Genomic DNA, 18,597 nt, shown 5'->3' on the forward strand with positions numbered 1-18,597 from the left:
TACTCACAGAGCCCTGATAATTTCTCAGCTTAATTGTACTTTTTTTTCCATTTCACTTTTGTTATGCTTCTCTTTGCTCAGAATTCTTTTTCTGTCCTGTCTATTAATAATAATAATAATAATAATAATAATAATAATAATAATAATAATAATAATAATAATAATAATAATAATAATAATAATAATTGGCGGAAGGTAATTTTTAAAGAATGTTTTACTGTAAATTGTTGCATCAACTGCACTGATATTATACAGAACCTTTTCCGTGCTCTTAAAGTCATTCCAGCTGATGAAATAATCGTTTTCAGCAATAATAATAATAATAATAATAATAATAATAAATTATTATTATTATTATTATTATTATCACAGAGCAGTCTATTAAACTAAAAAGACGACAGCACAAATTAAAAAACCCACACACACACACACACACACACACACACACACACACACACACACACACACACACACACACACACATTCTCTCTCTCTCTCTCTCTCTCTCTCTCTCTCTCTCTCTCTCTCTCTCTCTCTCTCTCTCACACACACACACCCCCGCAGCACCAGGAGATCAGTTTACATTCCGTTCCATACGAATGCCTTCAGGGCATAGCAGTACCCCATTTGACCATAATTGGTGAAGGGTATTGAGGACACCCTAAGCCATAGAAAAACAGGCAGTCACCTTGAAGTAGCGGATTCCTCCTCTTACATAAGAGGATCATGTTGTCAGAGTTTAGGGTAAAAATGCAGATGCGTCTTCTCACATAAATCGTAGTCCTCTCAGTTTAATCTCTAGTCGGGGTCGCTGTTTTTGATGAGGCTTTCCCACGCGTTTTAAATACTCGTTAAACGGCTCTTTTCATCGTTTGTTTTGGGAGATGTTTTACAGACGGATGGCCTCCCTCATTCCGTTGTCCTTTCAAGTAATAATAATAATAATAATAATAATAATAATAATAATAATAATAATAATAATAATAATAATAATAATGATAATAATGGAGAAACAAATCGACAGATTTGTGCCCATACGTAATTGAGGATTTGTTCCTCCATTTTTAATAATAATAATAATAATAATAATAATAATAATAATAATAATAATAATAAATCGAGTTTGATATTGTGGACGCGAGATTCCTACTTACAAGAACATCTTAGCAACATAGTAGGGGATTAAATTCTATACACAAATATTTGTTCAATTGTGTTGTTTTCTTCTCTCATGAGCTTAGACCAATACCAGTTTACTACAGTATTTCAGAAATTCCAGACATTCCAGACCAATTTCTACAACGCGGAAACCTATGTTGGTATGGTTTGGCTTCGGCATTTTTTTTTCTGCCAATTTTCTCTAATGAAAAATTGAGATTTTGTGCGCGACATCCTCAAACATTCCCGCGTTAGGTCATGTACTTTCCAGGGTTAATAGAGTACTCTGTTAATCCTGGTATTTTCATTAATTTCCGTTAGACGGCTGAACTATAATCAGCTATCAAAAATGCGTCTGTGGTTGAGGTACGTTGTAAACAAAGAGCAGGGATATAATTCCTTTTGCCGGTAAACGAGCCCGTCACAAATACTCACAAGCTCTTGCAGAACGTCTACGGAGACCTGGCTGTGGATAAAAGCAGTGTGAATCGTTGGGCGAAGTATCTACTGTATCATCATCATCAGAAGGAAAGGGATATCTGTCTGCAGTGGTGGAACGTGCGGACGCTGTTCGAGGTGATCGGCGATTCACAATCAAACAACTCGCTGCTCAGCTTGACATATCTGTCGGTAGTGCCTTCGCAACTGTCCACAAGTAAGGGTACTCAGAGGTTTTTGCCCGCTGGGTTCCTTGCACGTTCCACGATTGCAGGCGTCACAGCTGTGTGCGGCCGTCCAGGGGAGCAGGTGATCAGACAGATAGACACGTAGCCTAACGATTCACAGTGCTTTTATCCACTGCCAGGTCTCTGTAGACGTTCTGCAAGCGCCTGTGAATATTTGTGGCGGTCTCGTTTCCCGCCAAAAGGGAATTCTATCCCCGCTCTTTGTTTAGAACGTACCCCAGCCAGAGACGCCCTTTTGATAGCTGGTTATCGGAAATTAATGAAAATGCGTGACATAACGTGGGAATGTTTAAGGATGTCGCACATAAAACTTCACAATCTTTGAGCGAAAATTAGCCTAGAAAAAAATTACGTTGCATTACTAATTGAACGCACCTCGTACTTTGGTGTCATTTCCGAATAGTCATTCTGCACTTTCCTTTTGGTTTGTGGTAAGCTACCAAATGTTTATAGTCTCACACTCTCATAGCTTTATTTATCTATACATTTACTTACACACATGCGGAATTATGAAGACAGACAGACATTTATAACTATTCTGTGCTCATAAGGTGAAATAAAATATATTCGTCGTTCACGTCTTCAGGGGGGATGTCCCCCTCTTCCCTTGACTCCAGTAGACTTTCATATAATCATTTGTATTGTCTACGTTTTGACGTCACTGACCCGTCTGCTATAGGATTCGCCTAGCTCTTGCGACGTGCTGTGTAGTGAACTGTCTATGATTACTTTGTGATATGAGTTTTAGTTTTCTGTAAAAGAAAACTATTGCGCCGGCTTTGTCTGTCCGTCCGCACTTTTCTGTCCGCCTTTAGATCTTAAAAACTACTGAGGCTAGAGGGCTGCAAATTGATATGTTGATCATCCACCCTTCAATCATCAAACACACCAAATTGCAGCACTCTAGCCTCAATAGTTTTATTTTATTGAAGGTTAAAGTTAGCCATAATCGTGCATCTGGCAACGATATAGGATAGGCCACCACCGGGCCGTGGTTAAAGTTTCATGGGGCCGCGGCTCATACAGCATTATACCAAGATCACCGAAAGAGATCTGTTTTCGGTGGCCTTGATTATACGCTGTAGCGGCTGTACAGAAAACTCGATTGCGCCGAAGAAACTTCGGCAAATTGTTTACTTGTTTCAATCATTCTCAGTGAAGGAACAAGCCTTGTACATTACATGTGGGTCTCTTTCTGCGCCTTCTGCTTTGGCTCTCTGCCTGACGCTTGCTTTGTCTTTGTATATTTTTGCGAAGACAGGTTAAGGGTCTGTTAATTGGGGCTGCCATAAGCTCACTCTTTGAACTTTCTTTCGGGGATCTTCATTATAATGAGGCAAGATTAAAATTAAAAGTTCCTTACGGTTGAAATTGTGCAAACAGTTGTCGAGCGTAACTGTGAAGAAAAGTGCTACGTCTCCTAGGGCGAAGTTTCTAGGGGGCAACCCTGGGAATGTTAGGCTGGTAAAGAGGGCATTGTCTTGCACTTTTGAAGCTAGAAGGTATTCCGAATTAAGCGACAGGTCACAAATAAAATGTGAAAACACTACAAGAATCAAGGTAAATTCTGCAGGAATTGGCAAGTATAGAAATACGTCCTTAATTCTCGGTTGCAGCCAGCTGCGTTGTGATAATACCTTTTTGAGAAGGATTAAGAATTGAATTGCATATAGAATTTAGACCAAAGGCCAAGCAATGGAACCTATGAGGTCATTCAGCGCTGAAACGGAAGTTGACAGTAAAAGGTTTGAAAGGTGTAACAGGAGGAAAACCTCGTAGTTGCACTATGAATCAATTGTTAAAAGAGGGTGGAAAGTAAGATGGAAGAAAGAGAATATGAAAGGAGGTACAGTAAAAGGAACGAAAGGGGTTGCAGCTAGAGGCCGAAGGGACGCTGCAAAGGACCTTAAGTAATACCTACAGTGCACCACATGAGGTGCACTGGCGCCACTACCCTCCACCGGGGAGAGAAGGATAAAGAGCGGTTGTCTTGTGGGGTCTCCTGCTGAAATTCCCAGAGTATTGTTCTTCAAGAGTCCGTGGACCAGGACTCAGGGAAGACGAAATGAAAACATAAAGGACTGAAAACTACTATTTTCTATGCTCGTGAACTTCTTGATCTTACTAAGACAGTTATACAATGTTGTACATCTTTTTTTACGACATGTCTTTATTTTTCTGCTTTTCCTAAGTCTTCAAAAGACATTTGGATAACGAAAAAAGTTGCGTAGGAGAAGTAAACAAAAATGGTCAGCTTTAATGTCGACCATGGGAAACAAGTTCGAAAGTGTTTCATATGCAAATGTCTTTTATCATGTTTCCTGCCCCAAGTAGGGGGACAGTGCCGTCAGTGCACCTCATGTTATGCACTTTAGGCATTACTAAAGGTTGTTTACAGCGTTCCTTCAACCCCTAGCTGCAACCCCTTTCATTCCTTTTACTGTTCCTCCTGTCATATCCTCTGTCTTCATCTTGCTTTCCACCCTCTCCTAGCAATTGAGTCATAGTGCAACTGTGAAGTTTTCCTCCTGTTACACCTTTCAGACATTTTACTGTCAATTTCCATTTCAGCGCTGAATGACCTCATAGGTCCCAGCGCTTGGCGTTTGTCCTAAATTCTATATTCAACTCAACTCAACTCACTCATCATGTTTCTGTCTCTCGAAAAACTGAGATGAACAAGAGCAACGGCACTAACGAAGAGAGAGAGAGAGAGAGAGAGAGAGAGTTAGCGAGTTAGCGTGTGTATGTGTATATAAGAACGGGAACAGAGTATGCAATTGTGGGTATGTGAAATATGTGCTTGTGTGTGTGAGAGAGAGAGAGAGAGAGAGAGAGAGAGAGAGAGAGAGAGAGAGAGAGAGAATGTACAAAATGTACAAAAGTTAGAATGATTAACTTATTCAGAAAGTTACAACTTACATTAGTCCCAGAGTCTTGCAGTCACAGATGCTCTCAACTAACAATCATTTAAAATTTGAAAGGAATGTTGTGGTAAATTATTGCTGGAGGCCATACAGTACTTATTTCAAAATGCGGTTATTGCCTGAGTTGAAATCAGATCACTTTCACGGTTCAGTGATTTTACCTTTAAACTTCATAGTGGGAATTTTTTTTTCTAGTAAGAATAGTCTAGTGTGCCTCAGAAACTGAAATAGCTACTAAAACGAAACACTTTTCTTGAACGTTGAACTGATCTCTTACTTTACTGTGCCACTTGTTTCAGTTTTTATACAAACGTGACTTAAATATTTTTATGCCCACGTTGTCATATATTTGATGATCAAATCCACAGCCATTGACTTCATCCTTTATCACAATGTATCAACAGACAGAATTCTGGAACTTAACAGCAATATCACAGTTATTTTGCGTCCGATTTATGTACATGTTTTCTAGTACTCTTCATATTCTTTCATTACCTCGAACGACAGAAGCAAAAGTAAGTTTTTCTTTTAATATTCCTCGAAGTCAAATTTATAAATATCTACAGTTATGCAAAGGCATGAATAATTTATGATTCGAGATGCCCATGTTGATGAAATTAATTTGCATTACTATCGCATATTGTTAGGACGAATGAAAATGAAAGTCACGTGTATTGTCAGGTTTAGGCGGAGTTACCTACCCGAGAGAGAGAGAGAGAGAGTTAGCGTGTGTATGTGTATATAAGATAACGGGAACAGAGTATGGAATTGTGGGTATGTGAAATATGTGCTTGTGTGTGTGTGTGTGAGAGAGAGAGAGAGAGAGAGAGAGAGAGAGAGAGAGAGAGAGAATTTGTGTGTGTGTGTGTGTGTGTGTGTGTGTGTGTAAGGGAGCGGGAGACAGAGTGCAATTGTGGGTATGAGAGAGAGTGAGAGAGAATGTTATGTGTGAGATGTGTGTGTGTGTGTGTGTGTGTTTGTGTGTGTGTGAGAGAGAGAGAGATAAGTAAGAGGGCGGGAGAAAGAGAGTTAATGAGCATGTTGGTATGTGAGATATGAGTGTGGGCATGCGTGTGTATGTGTGTGAGAGAGAGAGAGAGAACTTGTGTGTGTGAGAGAGAGCGAATTTGTGTGTGTGAGAGAGAGAGAGAGAGAGAGAGAGATGTTATAAGTAAGAGGGCGGGAGAGAGAGTTAGCGAGAATGTTGGCATGTGAGATATGAGTGTGGGCATGCGTGTGTGTGTGTGTGTGAGAGAGAGAGAGAGAGGGGGGGATAGTGGAGGATGACCTGTTATAGGACAATAGCATCTCTGGTGCTCCACCGGGGGCGAGATCGTAGAATCTACGCGGCGGATTCCCTTTCACTGCAGGTGATTTTCAGTCCTGGTGGGCCATGTTTGGCCGAGGGTATTTTCAGCTATTCGTCAGCACAGCTTAATCGGACGTTTCAATCACGCTGACCGGGTTCGAGCGTGGTTGGAGATGTGAATGCAACAGAGAGAGAGAGAGAGAGAGAGAGAGAGAGAGAGAGAGAGAGAGAGAGAGAGAGTGAGAGAGAGTGTGTATGTTGAGGGAAAAGTAAAGAAGAGAAGTAAAGAATATTTTCGCTATGTACTGTATTTGTTTTGGAGATTTTTTTTGTATATACAGTTCTCCTTTTACTGAAGGTCTTGCGTATCGTACTGGTCGTTTTCTCAGATATAATGCTTTACCGATACTTGTTTGGCTTGCATAGAGGGGAAAACTGTCGGCATTATTAACATTTATCTTAGTTGCTCATCATTTAGTACTAATGGAATGTTTGTTTTAGAAACTGCTAGCGTTCAAGGCATTGCTTCTTATGATAGTCTAAGTTAGTTTTTCATCATTTAGTACTAATGGAATGTTTGTTTTAGAAACTGCTAGCGTTCAGGGCATTGCTTCTTATGATAGTCTAACACCCTGGTAGACACCAATATCTTGGCAAAACACCATGTCTGTCCTTAGCATAATTAACACACTTTGAGGAACTTAAAAAAAAAAAAATCATTCCTTTAAAGCTAACAGCAGATTACTTTAATATCGAATCATAAGGATAACTTTAGTCAGACAACCAAGATCTGTTTATCAAAATGTTTACATTGGCCAAGCATATAACTTTCGTGAGCCGTAATCCTTGGGGCAGCTAGTTTCCACATAGGCCAAACGGATAACGAAAATTATTGTTATTCCTTCAGCAAGATATATTGGACTTGGCAAAGGATATCTGTGGATAAGAAGGGTATATTTGTGACCCATGTTAAGAGGCTGTGGGTAAAAGGGTATTTCAATAATCAGGTTAACTGCGCAACGACAAGGGGGGCGGTCCACGTAGCGTTGAGATAATAGTCTACCTTTGGTTGTCTTGATACTACATTATTCTGCCCTGAAATGGAAAACTGCAGTATATGCAAAATTTTCGAAATTGAGATGTGCCACCTATTGGGCTCGTGAAACACTAATACTCGTACACGTTACTGCAGTTTCAGAATGGTTCATCAATGCTTTCCACAAGTATTTAGGGGTCCCATTTGCAGTATCTGCAAAATCAGTAGTAAGGCAAGGGAAAACATACCACTTTTTTGTTTTTTATTTTTGCAGATACTGCAGTCTTCCATTTTAGGGCAGTATTGTGCCTTTAACGAAGTATTCTGTTAATTTTTATCTTCTGTGTTTAATTTATGTACTAATTTAGTATCCTGCTTGTTCCTGACAATAGTCAAGATAAGGTAAAATAAGCTAAGCTCAGTTTCAATAAGACATCTCTAATTTTATTCAGTTTTAACAACGATTATTTTCAGAATTCACGAACGCGCGCGCGTTTGTGTGTGTGTGTGTGTGTGTGTGTGTGTGTGTGTGTGTCAGAATTGGGGAATAACAAGTGAATAACAATGATCAGAAAGTACTTTTCTGTGCAAGATTGTCATTGTTGCAGAACAATGGATAAAACTCCTGTCATTAATTCAGCAGAGCCGCAGATCGGATTGCTATGGACTTTCCCTTTCCGTCTTGAGATGAATCTGTGCTGTTAAGCGTCTCACATTTTAGATGGTTTTTACGTTATTCGTTACGGTCTTAAACCTAGACTTGTGCTTATTAAAATCTCTTGCTTCCTTGAGAGAGAGAGAGAGAGAGATGAAAAAGGAGGTATATTTTAGCGTAAATGTTTTTCTTATCGTAAAGGGCGTTTTGTCAAGTGAATATTTAAGGGAAGATTTTCCCTCTCGGCGAGTTTCTCTAATGGTGATAATTATCCATTTCATCTTTTATTCTGACCTTGTAATATATCCAGCGGTATGAAGGTAAATCCAAAAGGTTTCAATTCACCCAGGAGATCATTGCGTAATGGGAGATGAATAATAAAATATACAAAGAATGTAAAAACTGCATGATGAATTATAACGAGATACTAAGTATTAACTGGGTAACCATAGGAGCTCTGACGCTGTTACGCAGTTAAATGAACGAGGCTAATCAAAAGATTGCCAGCACATATATTATTGCAAATATATTAATTTTCCTGACCTACATATGAACGTTATGCCTTGGCTCAAATGGAGAGAGCAAAATGAAGGGAGAATTGACTTAGACGTGGGATGGGTTGAAACGGGGAGAGAGAGAGAGAGAGAGAGAGAGAGAGAGAGAGAGAGAGAGAGAGAGAGAGAGAGAATCTGGGAATGTGGCAAGAAGCTATGGGACGGCGAGGAACTGGACGGAGTATTCTTATGCAACAGTTGTCTAGTAACCTATGCTGCTGAAGTACTTAGATTCTTCTAGAATAGTTTTAATCATAGGCATGATTTTACAGTACACACACACATACACACACACTTCATATATATATATATATATATATATATATATATATATATATATATATATATATATATATATATATATATATTATACGTATGATTATATGGATACATGTATATGATGTACATGTATACATATACTCATAAATGCACATATATATTTATGTATGTATATATGCATATATATACATACATATATATGTTTATATAATATAATATATATATATATATATATATATATATATATATATATATATATATATATATATAGTGTATGTTTATGTATACATTGACAACAGAGACAGACTCCTTCGCGCACAGTCACGTTGATTTGTTTATGACGTACTAGACTTTCTCTCTATGGAGGGACGAGACGCTCATGACTGGTTTTATAATCGTCTTTGTTCGAGCTCGTCAATGGGACTACATACACCTCTCCTTTGCTGCTGGAATTTGATGCTGTTGGAAGTAGTTGCTGTTGGAATTCGATGGGAATTTTATCGTTTTATTCCATTGCTGCTGGAATTGTACGCTTTGGTTCCACGTCACCAGAATCTCCATTTGTTACTTGAATCTAGAATTACATTTTAGTTATGTTTCACATCATTGGGCTTTAGGAGTTATGTTTCATTTGCATGGCAGCATTTGCAGCATTTCAATGACGGTCAGAATTGTGATATTTTATTTCTTTACCATTCTCATTTTAGCTTTTGTTTTCCTTATTGAAATGTACACATTTTATTGTCATTTTTCATTTATTGAAATATTCAGATTTTTTCCTTTTTTTTTATTCTGTATGAAATGTTCACATTTTATTATCCCATATTCGTTAATGTAATCTTAAAATTTTATTTTCCCTTTATTTTTTTGAAATGTCCACATTTTATTTTCCTCTTTTTTTTTCTTCTCATGGAAATGTTCACATTTTATTTTCCTCTTTTTTCCCTACGTACATGTTCACATTTTATTTTCATCCTAAGTTAATTATTGCAAATGTTCAAATTGAATCCCAGTTAACTCATAAAATCAACATTTTTTTAATTACGAGTTTCCAGCAATTGACGAAACCTGTTAACATTTATTTAGTAAGTTGGCGGTAACCTTGCAGACATTGCCAAACCTGTTTTCATATCAGTCATATTCAGGCAGCTCTCTCTCTCTCTCTCTCTCTCTCTCTCTCTCTCTCTCTCTCTCTCTCTCTCTCGTTTTTTTAAATTATGCATAAAATATGGACTGCATCCTACTTGACCTAGATTGGGTGGGTACAAATCCCATGTGCTTTATAGATATATTTTGTTATTGAGTTATTGATATATTTTATAAATCAATGATTTATAGATATATAAACTAGAGGTGGGCGTTTCTTGAGGCTTTTGTAAATTCAGGATTTCTCTTTATTTTAGATATAATGCTACCGAAGCTTTACTTTGGTTAACCCGACGTTTGTAAATAATTATTTTGCTAGATGCCTGTGAACTGAGTCCTCTGTAATTTCCCATAATTTTCCATACGTGTAGGCTGAATAATAATAATAATAATAATAATAATAATAATAATAATAATAATAATAATAATAATAATAATAATAATAATACTCCCCAAAAGCTTGTGCTTATAAAAGCAACACCAGCATCTCGTAACAACCAAATCATCCAGGAAACCCAGTTATATAAAAAAATAATGTGACAGGTTTCTGAAGTAGTTTGCTGAAAATCCTACCACTGTGCTTTGCCAAGGTCGTAATTGAAGTGGCAAGTCATTTATACTTTCAGACACCAGTAAGAAATATAAAAGCTTAAGAATCAACGTTCGGTATTAATCATCGTCTTCTGAAGAGATACAAGGAAAGTTGTTGTTGTAAGCTGGTTGAGGACTGGGAAAACTCGCCTTACCCATGAGGAGGCTGTGTTGAAGTTTTTTTGCACGGGGTGCATCCTCGATTCGGCAGTTAAATGTGTACATAGCAGATAGTCTGTGTATTCTCTGGAGTCACCCTGTTGGGTTAAAATGTTAAATATATATATATATATATATATATATATATATATATATATATATATATATATATATATTATATGTATATATATATATGCATACATACATACATATATAATAAAATATTTCCCAAGTAAAACCTTGCCCTGGTAGGCTTGACTTCCTTTCCCATCCTGCATGTCAGGGCCCTGACTCCTGTAACCTTCAGGAGCGTCTGTCACACCACTTTGCATATTGCACGACTGGGCTTGCAAGCTGATCCTAGCAACACCACCTGCTTGCAGTGATTGCAACGTAAAAGAACAACATTGTACTTGTTCCTGGAAGAGTTTCTGTACTTCATGCAGTAACAAAGGTCGAGATTAAGATGAGAGAAGGGTGTGTTTGCAAATGCATGAGAGAGTGGGAGAGAAAAGATGACTTGGGTGAGGGTTATAAAGCTGGAATATGGATGAAGCAGAGGGTGTTGACTGTCCAAGATTTAAAGAGAGAGAGAGAGAGAGAGAGAGAGAGAGAGAGAGAGAGAGAGAGATTGACGAGGCTGAAAAAGATATGCAAAGAGAATTTCAAAGCCGACGATGTGAGTATAGTTGAGAAGCAACTGAATCAGGGAACAAGATGAACGACACAATATAAAATCCAGATGTACCTGGACCGTGTTCACGCCAGTCTCAAGTCAATTCTTACGCTTTGATGTATTTGAAATGAAGCTCCTACTCTCGTGACAAGGACCCCAAACAGGGTTCCAAGAACGCGCGTGTTTGGCGTCCGGCTTTCATTGATGGTCATTCACACACTGACTACTATACTCGGACACAGAGAGCAGCTGGGTAGCGACCCTATTGATGCTGTTGATTCTCTCTCTCTCTCTCTCTCTCTCTCTCTCTCTCTCTCTCTCTCTCTCTCTCTCTCTCTCTCTCACACACAAACAGGTTCTTTCCTTTTGGACTGAAATATTATCTGAATGAGAGGTTTGTAGCCCCAGCACCACAACTTGGATGCCCAAAGGGCTTATGCGCCGACTGCATCCGTCATTTCTTAGTGGCCACTCAATCAAGTATTGGTCAGGCACGATGTTGATCAACTTGGCCGAGTGGATGCCCAACGGTATAACGAACGAGTTGTAATAGTGCCATGTTTTAGTTGAGGACCTAACTGCTTACAGTTGCCCTCATGTAACATCACATCACTCTAAAAGCTAACCGTGTTTACCTGAACATTAATTGGCCTTTACGTTTTACCTTTCGATACGTAACCTGTGCGGAATGGCTGGGGTTCAACATCCGTCATTTCAGAGACGTTTTGCATTGTTGACTGGAGTTTCTGGTGGACTTGGGTCATCTTGATTGCAAAATGTAGCTGTTGTATTTCGGAAAATTACAGTACAGTAATAGTCTGCAACTTGGGATGTGTTACTACTTCGGTAGGAGGGTCTTCTAAAGTCTTGGGATGCGAGTTCCTTTGCTTGAAGGTATTAACAAGAGAGTATTTTTATTCCCTTCGGAGTTTTCCTGCTTCTCCCCCCAAAGTGCGTTGGACAGGCCGGTCAGAAAAAAAGGTTGCAAGGTAAATTAACAGGACATTGCTTTCTTTCCCCTTTACTCAGTCTTTTCCTTCTTCTCTACATTGTCACTAAAATTTCTCAGATTTCAAATCTGTCGTTACTGTCCTCTTCCCCGTTGGTTTGTTAGTCCTGCAAGTCTCGTTTTAACGGTGGCCGGTAATCAAGGCACAGGAAAATAGTCACAATTTTGGCAAGGAAAAAAGTCAATAATTTATAGTGACCGGTAATAAAGTCACAGGGAAATATTCACAATATTTCTTTGGCGTCATTATCTTTATGATTTTACAATCTTTTGTTTATGTTTTTACGGTCATCCCCAACGGGCTTGTACTAAACACGCCGCAAAGGTGGATACACAGCGGGTTAAAAAATCTCCAACGGGCTTGTACAGTACTAAACACGTCGCAGAGGTGGATGCATACCTAATTTAAAACCCTTGGGGGTCACTATCTGGGAAATATTGTGAGTTCTTTTTTACCTAGATACTTTTAACATGGGGTAATGGCTCCATCATGCTGACGGTATTGGTAAACTATCTTCAGTAAAACTCATATCGTGCCGAGATAAAAATTATCTTGGTTTCACGATTAATGAAATTGACGTTCACGAAAATGTCATCGCCTAAATAAGAAGGCTTTTTGACATTTGAAAAATTGAAGGTCTGAATCTTTAGTGTACTTTGAGAGCTCTCCGATTCTGCATTTCTCGAACAGCCTCGTTGTCTTGCGCCTTGTTTACGTTTATTTTTATCAGATCCGGTGTTCTCTCGTTTACGAGACCAAGGGCGACAATTTGGCTTCGTCAGCTGTAGCGAAACTGTACTTCATGCGGTTGTATTAAACGTGGCAGGAAACTGTCCGTCGAAGAACATTTTGTTCAGAGTTTTTCCGAGTTTTTCTGCTATATTTAGCTAATGAAAGCAAAAATAATGTAAATTTCTGTATAATCGCTGAACTACCTTTTAAATATTGATTTGCAATAGACAGATTTTCGACATTTGTTCTCCAGATATCTATGACTTTCAGTATTCTGGGGATGTGCCTTTTTTAATTTTTACAATTTTGAAATTATGCATGTCTTGACAAAGGTAAAAGCAACAATTATCCAATGTGTTTTTCACATCAGGGTCAGGGAAAATTTACCTAAAAACCTTTTACGAATTGGTCATTCCTTCACGGGTATAGAGTGAGAACTAATTTTCCGATACTCTGAAATAACGATATGGACGGTTCACTTTTTTTTTAATGGCTAGTATAAAGATCTCGTTACTCTGTTACTCTGTTGAATGACTGTTCTTATTTACGTTCTTTCCGTTATCCGCTTTCAAAAATTACTTCTCACACTTCATGGAACTGGAGGCGTCTACAGGTTTCTTCCTTTTACTCTTTCCAGTCAGACCGAAGAAAAGACTTGACTGGAGTTTTCCTTTTTCTGTTCAGATGCTAAAGTTAGTCAGTGACAGGTTGAAAATTACGAACACAATTTCATTAGATTTTATTAACTAAATTGGACAGATGTTTTGTTCCACAAACAGAGTAATCCTATTAATATTCATCAGTGCCACAGTTATAGTACTATACTGTAAGAAACAATTCAATTTTGTCTGTCAATAAAAGCATTAGAGTAAGAACGAAGAAAGGTATGATGAAATTCGTATTTATGACAATGACAAAAATACTCGTATTTTCTGGATACAAAGAGACTCAGATTATTGTCGTGCGATAAAAAGAAAATACTTTAGATAATTCTACATCCTTCTTGTAAAGATCAGCTTGCAAGGTCTAGGCGTGAGGGTGATCCCACACACTGGATCTTTCGCCGGATCGTCTTCTGGATCCCTGTTTTCCAGACTCACTTGGAATTTGAGCAAAATCCGGGTCGTGAACACGAAGAGGATCATCTTGGCGAACTCGTCTCCTATGCACATGCGACGGCCTGCGGGGTGGAAGAAAATTAAGTTATTGACCATATTTATATCATTAGTAATTATACAGAATGTACCGGTAATTTATATCAGGCACTTATTATACATGGCTCAGTAACATCTTGACTACTCGATTTTTTCACACTTATGAATACGCTCGTCACAATAAAGCTTTCGTCTGCCAAGGCCTTGTAGCGACAGGCGTATCCAGAGAGTGAGGAAATGAAGTTCAACAGCCACAAAAATATATCTGAAAACTTAAACCAGACGTATAAACGTTAAAATGCATGATGGAAGGATGTAATATGGATCGGATTTAATACTCTAATAATTATCATATTCTGTTTTCACTAAATAATTGTACGTAGTTGGTGTTAGGGGAGTGAGGAGTTGAGGAGTATAAACTTCATTATTACCATAGTCGATGCATCTTTTCTATCTAATCGTGGAAAGTGAAGAAAAATCGAATTGTAGATATCCTTTGCTCGTTAATTTCTCTGGAAAACCCCGTTGATTCCGAGAGAAATTAGTCCACTTGCTGAGTCAGTTTAATGACATACAAGCACATAATCAGCTGTTGCTTCTCTCTAATTAAAAGTTTTTACTTTGATGCAGCTTGCGTTTGTTATTGCATTTTTTTGTGTGTGGAGATTACTGGAAACTTTGGTCACTACAAGCTTCAGGTAAGGGTAGAAGCAATCGATATATTATGATCTCTTTCTTAGCCCTTTGCTTGCCATTTGATTTGTCACGATCATTTCTCGTTTACTTTGTAAAACTGTACTGTTTACTCTCTGTTGATCCTCAAACACCCTTTGTTGTTTCTCAAGGAAAGCCAGCTTTCCCTATTTCTAAAGCTTTTGCGTAGCTGCATTCTTTTGTGGAACACAAAGCAAAGCTGCTTTCTTTTAAAAGATCTGTGTTATAAATGTAATTTGCGTTTTAAGAGCAGCAGTGTCCCTTATCGGAAATTTACTTAACTACTTGGTAAAAGAGATATATTTCCATTTATTTGTCAATGCTTCTGAATCCCTACGAATTTAAAATAAGACTTAAAAATCTCATATTTACTAACAATATCCTGACCTTTTTGACTCGCCAGTCTTACATTTCTTCTCAGAAAATAAAGGAACTTTGCACTGCAGTTCTCTCTGGCCTACTGTAGGCAAAGTGACTACACTGCAAGGGTTTTCTCAACAAATATTTGTTATTGGCAGGGGCTACAATATTATATCGATTCTGGTTTTTGTTCAAGTGGTGTGTTCATCTTGTTCTCTCCTGTTCCCTCCTTTTCGCCTACGGCGATTTGATTTTCGTTCCTCAGTCCCATTCACGTGATCATAGTCTTTAACGAAGACTCATTCTTTTAATACACTTTACTGGTCTCTTTACAGTTTGATTGTTTACCGGTTTTCATTAGCTGTCACACTGTAGACGTGGTCACGTTGCTGATAACCAAGTTCACATTCTACAACAACTATTAAAATTCCTTTGTTTTAAAATTTAGGCGTACTCGAATTTACGTTTCTTAACCAGTCAGTATTTTGGGTAAATCATTCACTTGGAAGTTTCTCTTAACAAACTTATCGCGATTCTATTAAAAACGTTTGAACTAACTCAGAATAACCTAAATCCGCTTACTGGGGCTTCGCACCGTAACTCCCAAAGCATCCGGTAATTGTGTTCGCTGGCTTTGCATTCGACTCATGATATTCAAGAGCTGAAGGTGCGGTTTCATCTTCATGTATCAGTTGCAGGGGTTCTGAGTAGGGTAGCCGTTTCCTACACACCTGGAGAATGATAAATCACAGCTCTTTTCCCATCAGAACAACCCTTATGTGAATTCTTCACGATCTGCTTCCGTTCTAATGAAAATTTACTACATTTAATTAGTATTTCAAATTACGAACTCGCTGTAGACAAACAAATACAAAAATGGAAAAATAAAAATCTAAGATAAACATCTTCAGTTTCCTGGTACGTCAGTGGAACCGGTTTCCGTTCATTAGAACCAGAAGGGTATTTGTAAGTCAAGCAAGCCTACTTACTACCTCTGCTTTACCAGAAGCGAATGATAATGCATCTTCCAAAACCGGCTGTTTCTGATATTTAGAAGCGGAGGTCGATGAGGTTTCGTTACGCAGAGCAGAATCAGAAGAAAGTTTTGAAAATCGATGCAGATGAATGGCTCTGACGACATTTGTTCATGAAAACCGGATAATCAGGTATAGGGATGATAAGTCAAGGCAAATTGACAAGTGTGAATAAAAAAAAAAAGAAATCGTGCAAGTTCTGAGTCCTTGAGGTTAAGGGCAATCGAATAATTTTGAGCTTAATTTATTTAAAGTAACAAACCTAAGTAGTTATGAGTAAAACTGAATTATATAGCTTAATGCATTCTGGACACCTTACAGATATATACTGCCCTAAAATGGAAAACTGTAGTATATGCAAAATTTTCGAGACTGAGAAACACACTACAGAAGTTACTGCAGTTTCAGAATTCTTCAATGCTTTCCACGGGTAATTAGGGGATACCATTTGTAGCATTTGCAAAATCAATAATGAGGCAAGGGAAAACTGCAGCATCTACCATTTTTCTCAGTTTTGTATTTTTGCAGATAACGCAGTCTTCCATTTTAGGGTAGTATAGGGATGACAAAACAAGCATTTAAAAAGAGGTGAACGTGTTAAAGCGTTTGGTTTAAGGAAGGTCGTTAGTGCAGAAATGACACTCCAAGCAGATTAAAAGGGGAATATACTATGTTAGCTTGAGGCCATTAATAATCTGTATTAGCCAGCAATCCAACAGGTCGATAACAAGCGTAAACGTTATTACGAATTTCACAATAAGACTCGATCCAGTTCAATTACTAAAGTTCCTTTTTAATGCCAAGAAATCACAAGGAATAGTGGTACATAGTAAAGACCGTTTAAATTGTTTAATCATGAAAACATCCCAAGAGACTACTCACCTCCCCTAGCAATTATCAAATATACAGGCAGAAACAAACCCGAAAATGTATTCATCTTGGCATTTCATTTGAGGAGTTTCTTATACAAATCTTCTTTGCATGTGTCAAAGGCAAAAATATATCGGTCTATCAGTCGCAGTTTGGTTTGTACATTCCCTTATATTTTGATCTGTTTCACATAAATTTAGCGCATAACTTGCAATTACCTGAATTTTGGATGATCAATAAGACCTTCATAATTAAGAAGTGGTTTCAGTTGTATTTTGCTCGCAATGCTGACACTAACAGCATAATACCAATAAGGGAAAGAACGAGAACTGCAAGTTTATATAAGTTTAATCAAGGCACTACCCGTTAGATTATTAATCTTGAGATCTATGGTGTCTCTCTTCTGACCGCCGTGCGCACGTCACTCGTGAGTAGCACGCTGGCTATTTCTGAAAGCGACCTTGTCATCTGCAACGATTTATGATAAGTTAACGTTCCCTTTTGTTCATGTGGCGGGGCAATGACTTCTTCAGCCGATGTATGACACGACTGCTTTGTCGGACAAAAGTGTATTATTGGATTTATGTGTTTTGAAGTTAGAACAGAAACGAGGGATATATTCACAGGAAAATTACAGAGAGGTTCTAACTAGGATCCAGTTCTTCTCTGGATCCTGGTTCTAACCAAATATCCTCCTTTACTACTATAGCAGACCGTATTTTTGGAAGATGTTTTAATATACCAATTTAAACAATCAAAACGTCATATTACACAAGCAAGCAATAAAAGACAGTGATTTGTTTGTTTTATCGAAATAAGTCAGCGTTTGAGCTTTCTGCCATGGGTCAGTTATATAGGGTTGACAATCTCCTTGTTCATTGACGCAACTCTGCAGCTATGCACTGTCGAGACAGTCATTTGCCCTTCAGCTCGAAATACCTTAAAGCTGCAATTGTATCTAATCTCTGAGCTTTTACACAATGACACTCCTGTAATATATGCAATGCGGACATTTGATGGTGACCGATAGAATTCTGTGCAGCGCGTCCTCCCGTTCTTTAACCCGCTTCTTCTCTTCATAATTTCTCAATGTCATTCTCTTTCCTCCTCTCCCTTTTTTTTCTTGTGTCGATTTAATTCCTCCTTCTCTTCTTTGTCTCGGGTGCATTTCCCGTGCTACCTTCAGTGACGAAACATTCGACGTGTCAACTGCGCCGTCAGAGGTACTCCGTGGCATCAATTACTCCGCGTAGTCCGCGAGTCCTTTTAAGCGCTCAGCCAGAAGAACAACAGGTAACAATGGGGTTGATTCAGCCTTCGAAAGGGGTAGGGGTAGCGTAGAGGCATTTTGGGGTTGATGGGAGGCAGACAAGCTCCTCTTTGGTCAGTAGGCAGGCAGACAAGAGAGGTTGACATGTCACGGGAGCAGGTTAACCAGAGGTGACAGTGGAACAAGGAAGCTTCCAAACAAGAGCAGCCGCGTTCAAAACAGCCAACCTTTGACAAAGAATACATCGTCGCCAGAAGCACGTGTAGCCTTCCTGGGA

The 18,597-nt window shown here is 38.4% G+C and overlaps 1 protein-coding gene across 1 annotated transcript in view; it reads right to left on the reverse strand.

Annotated features, from left to right (window-relative positions):
- Positions 1-13,763: 13,763 nt before the first annotated feature.
- Positions 13,764-18,597, reverse strand: part of phtm (phantom) — a 173,835-nt gene continuing 169,001 nt past the window's right edge. Inside the window, 1 exon segment of the mRNA XM_067094951.1 lies at positions 13,764-14,098. Within this exon segment, the coding sequence (XP_066951052.1) occupies positions 13,911-14,098 (188 nt within the window). The 3' untranslated portion in view covers positions 13,764-13,910.

Source organism: Macrobrachium rosenbergii, chromosome 51 (genome assembly GCF_040412425.1).
Source record: "Macrobrachium rosenbergii isolate ZJJX-2024 chromosome 51, ASM4041242v1, whole genome shotgun sequence".
NCBI lineage: Eukaryota > Metazoa > Arthropoda > Malacostraca > Decapoda > Palaemonidae > Macrobrachium > Macrobrachium rosenbergii.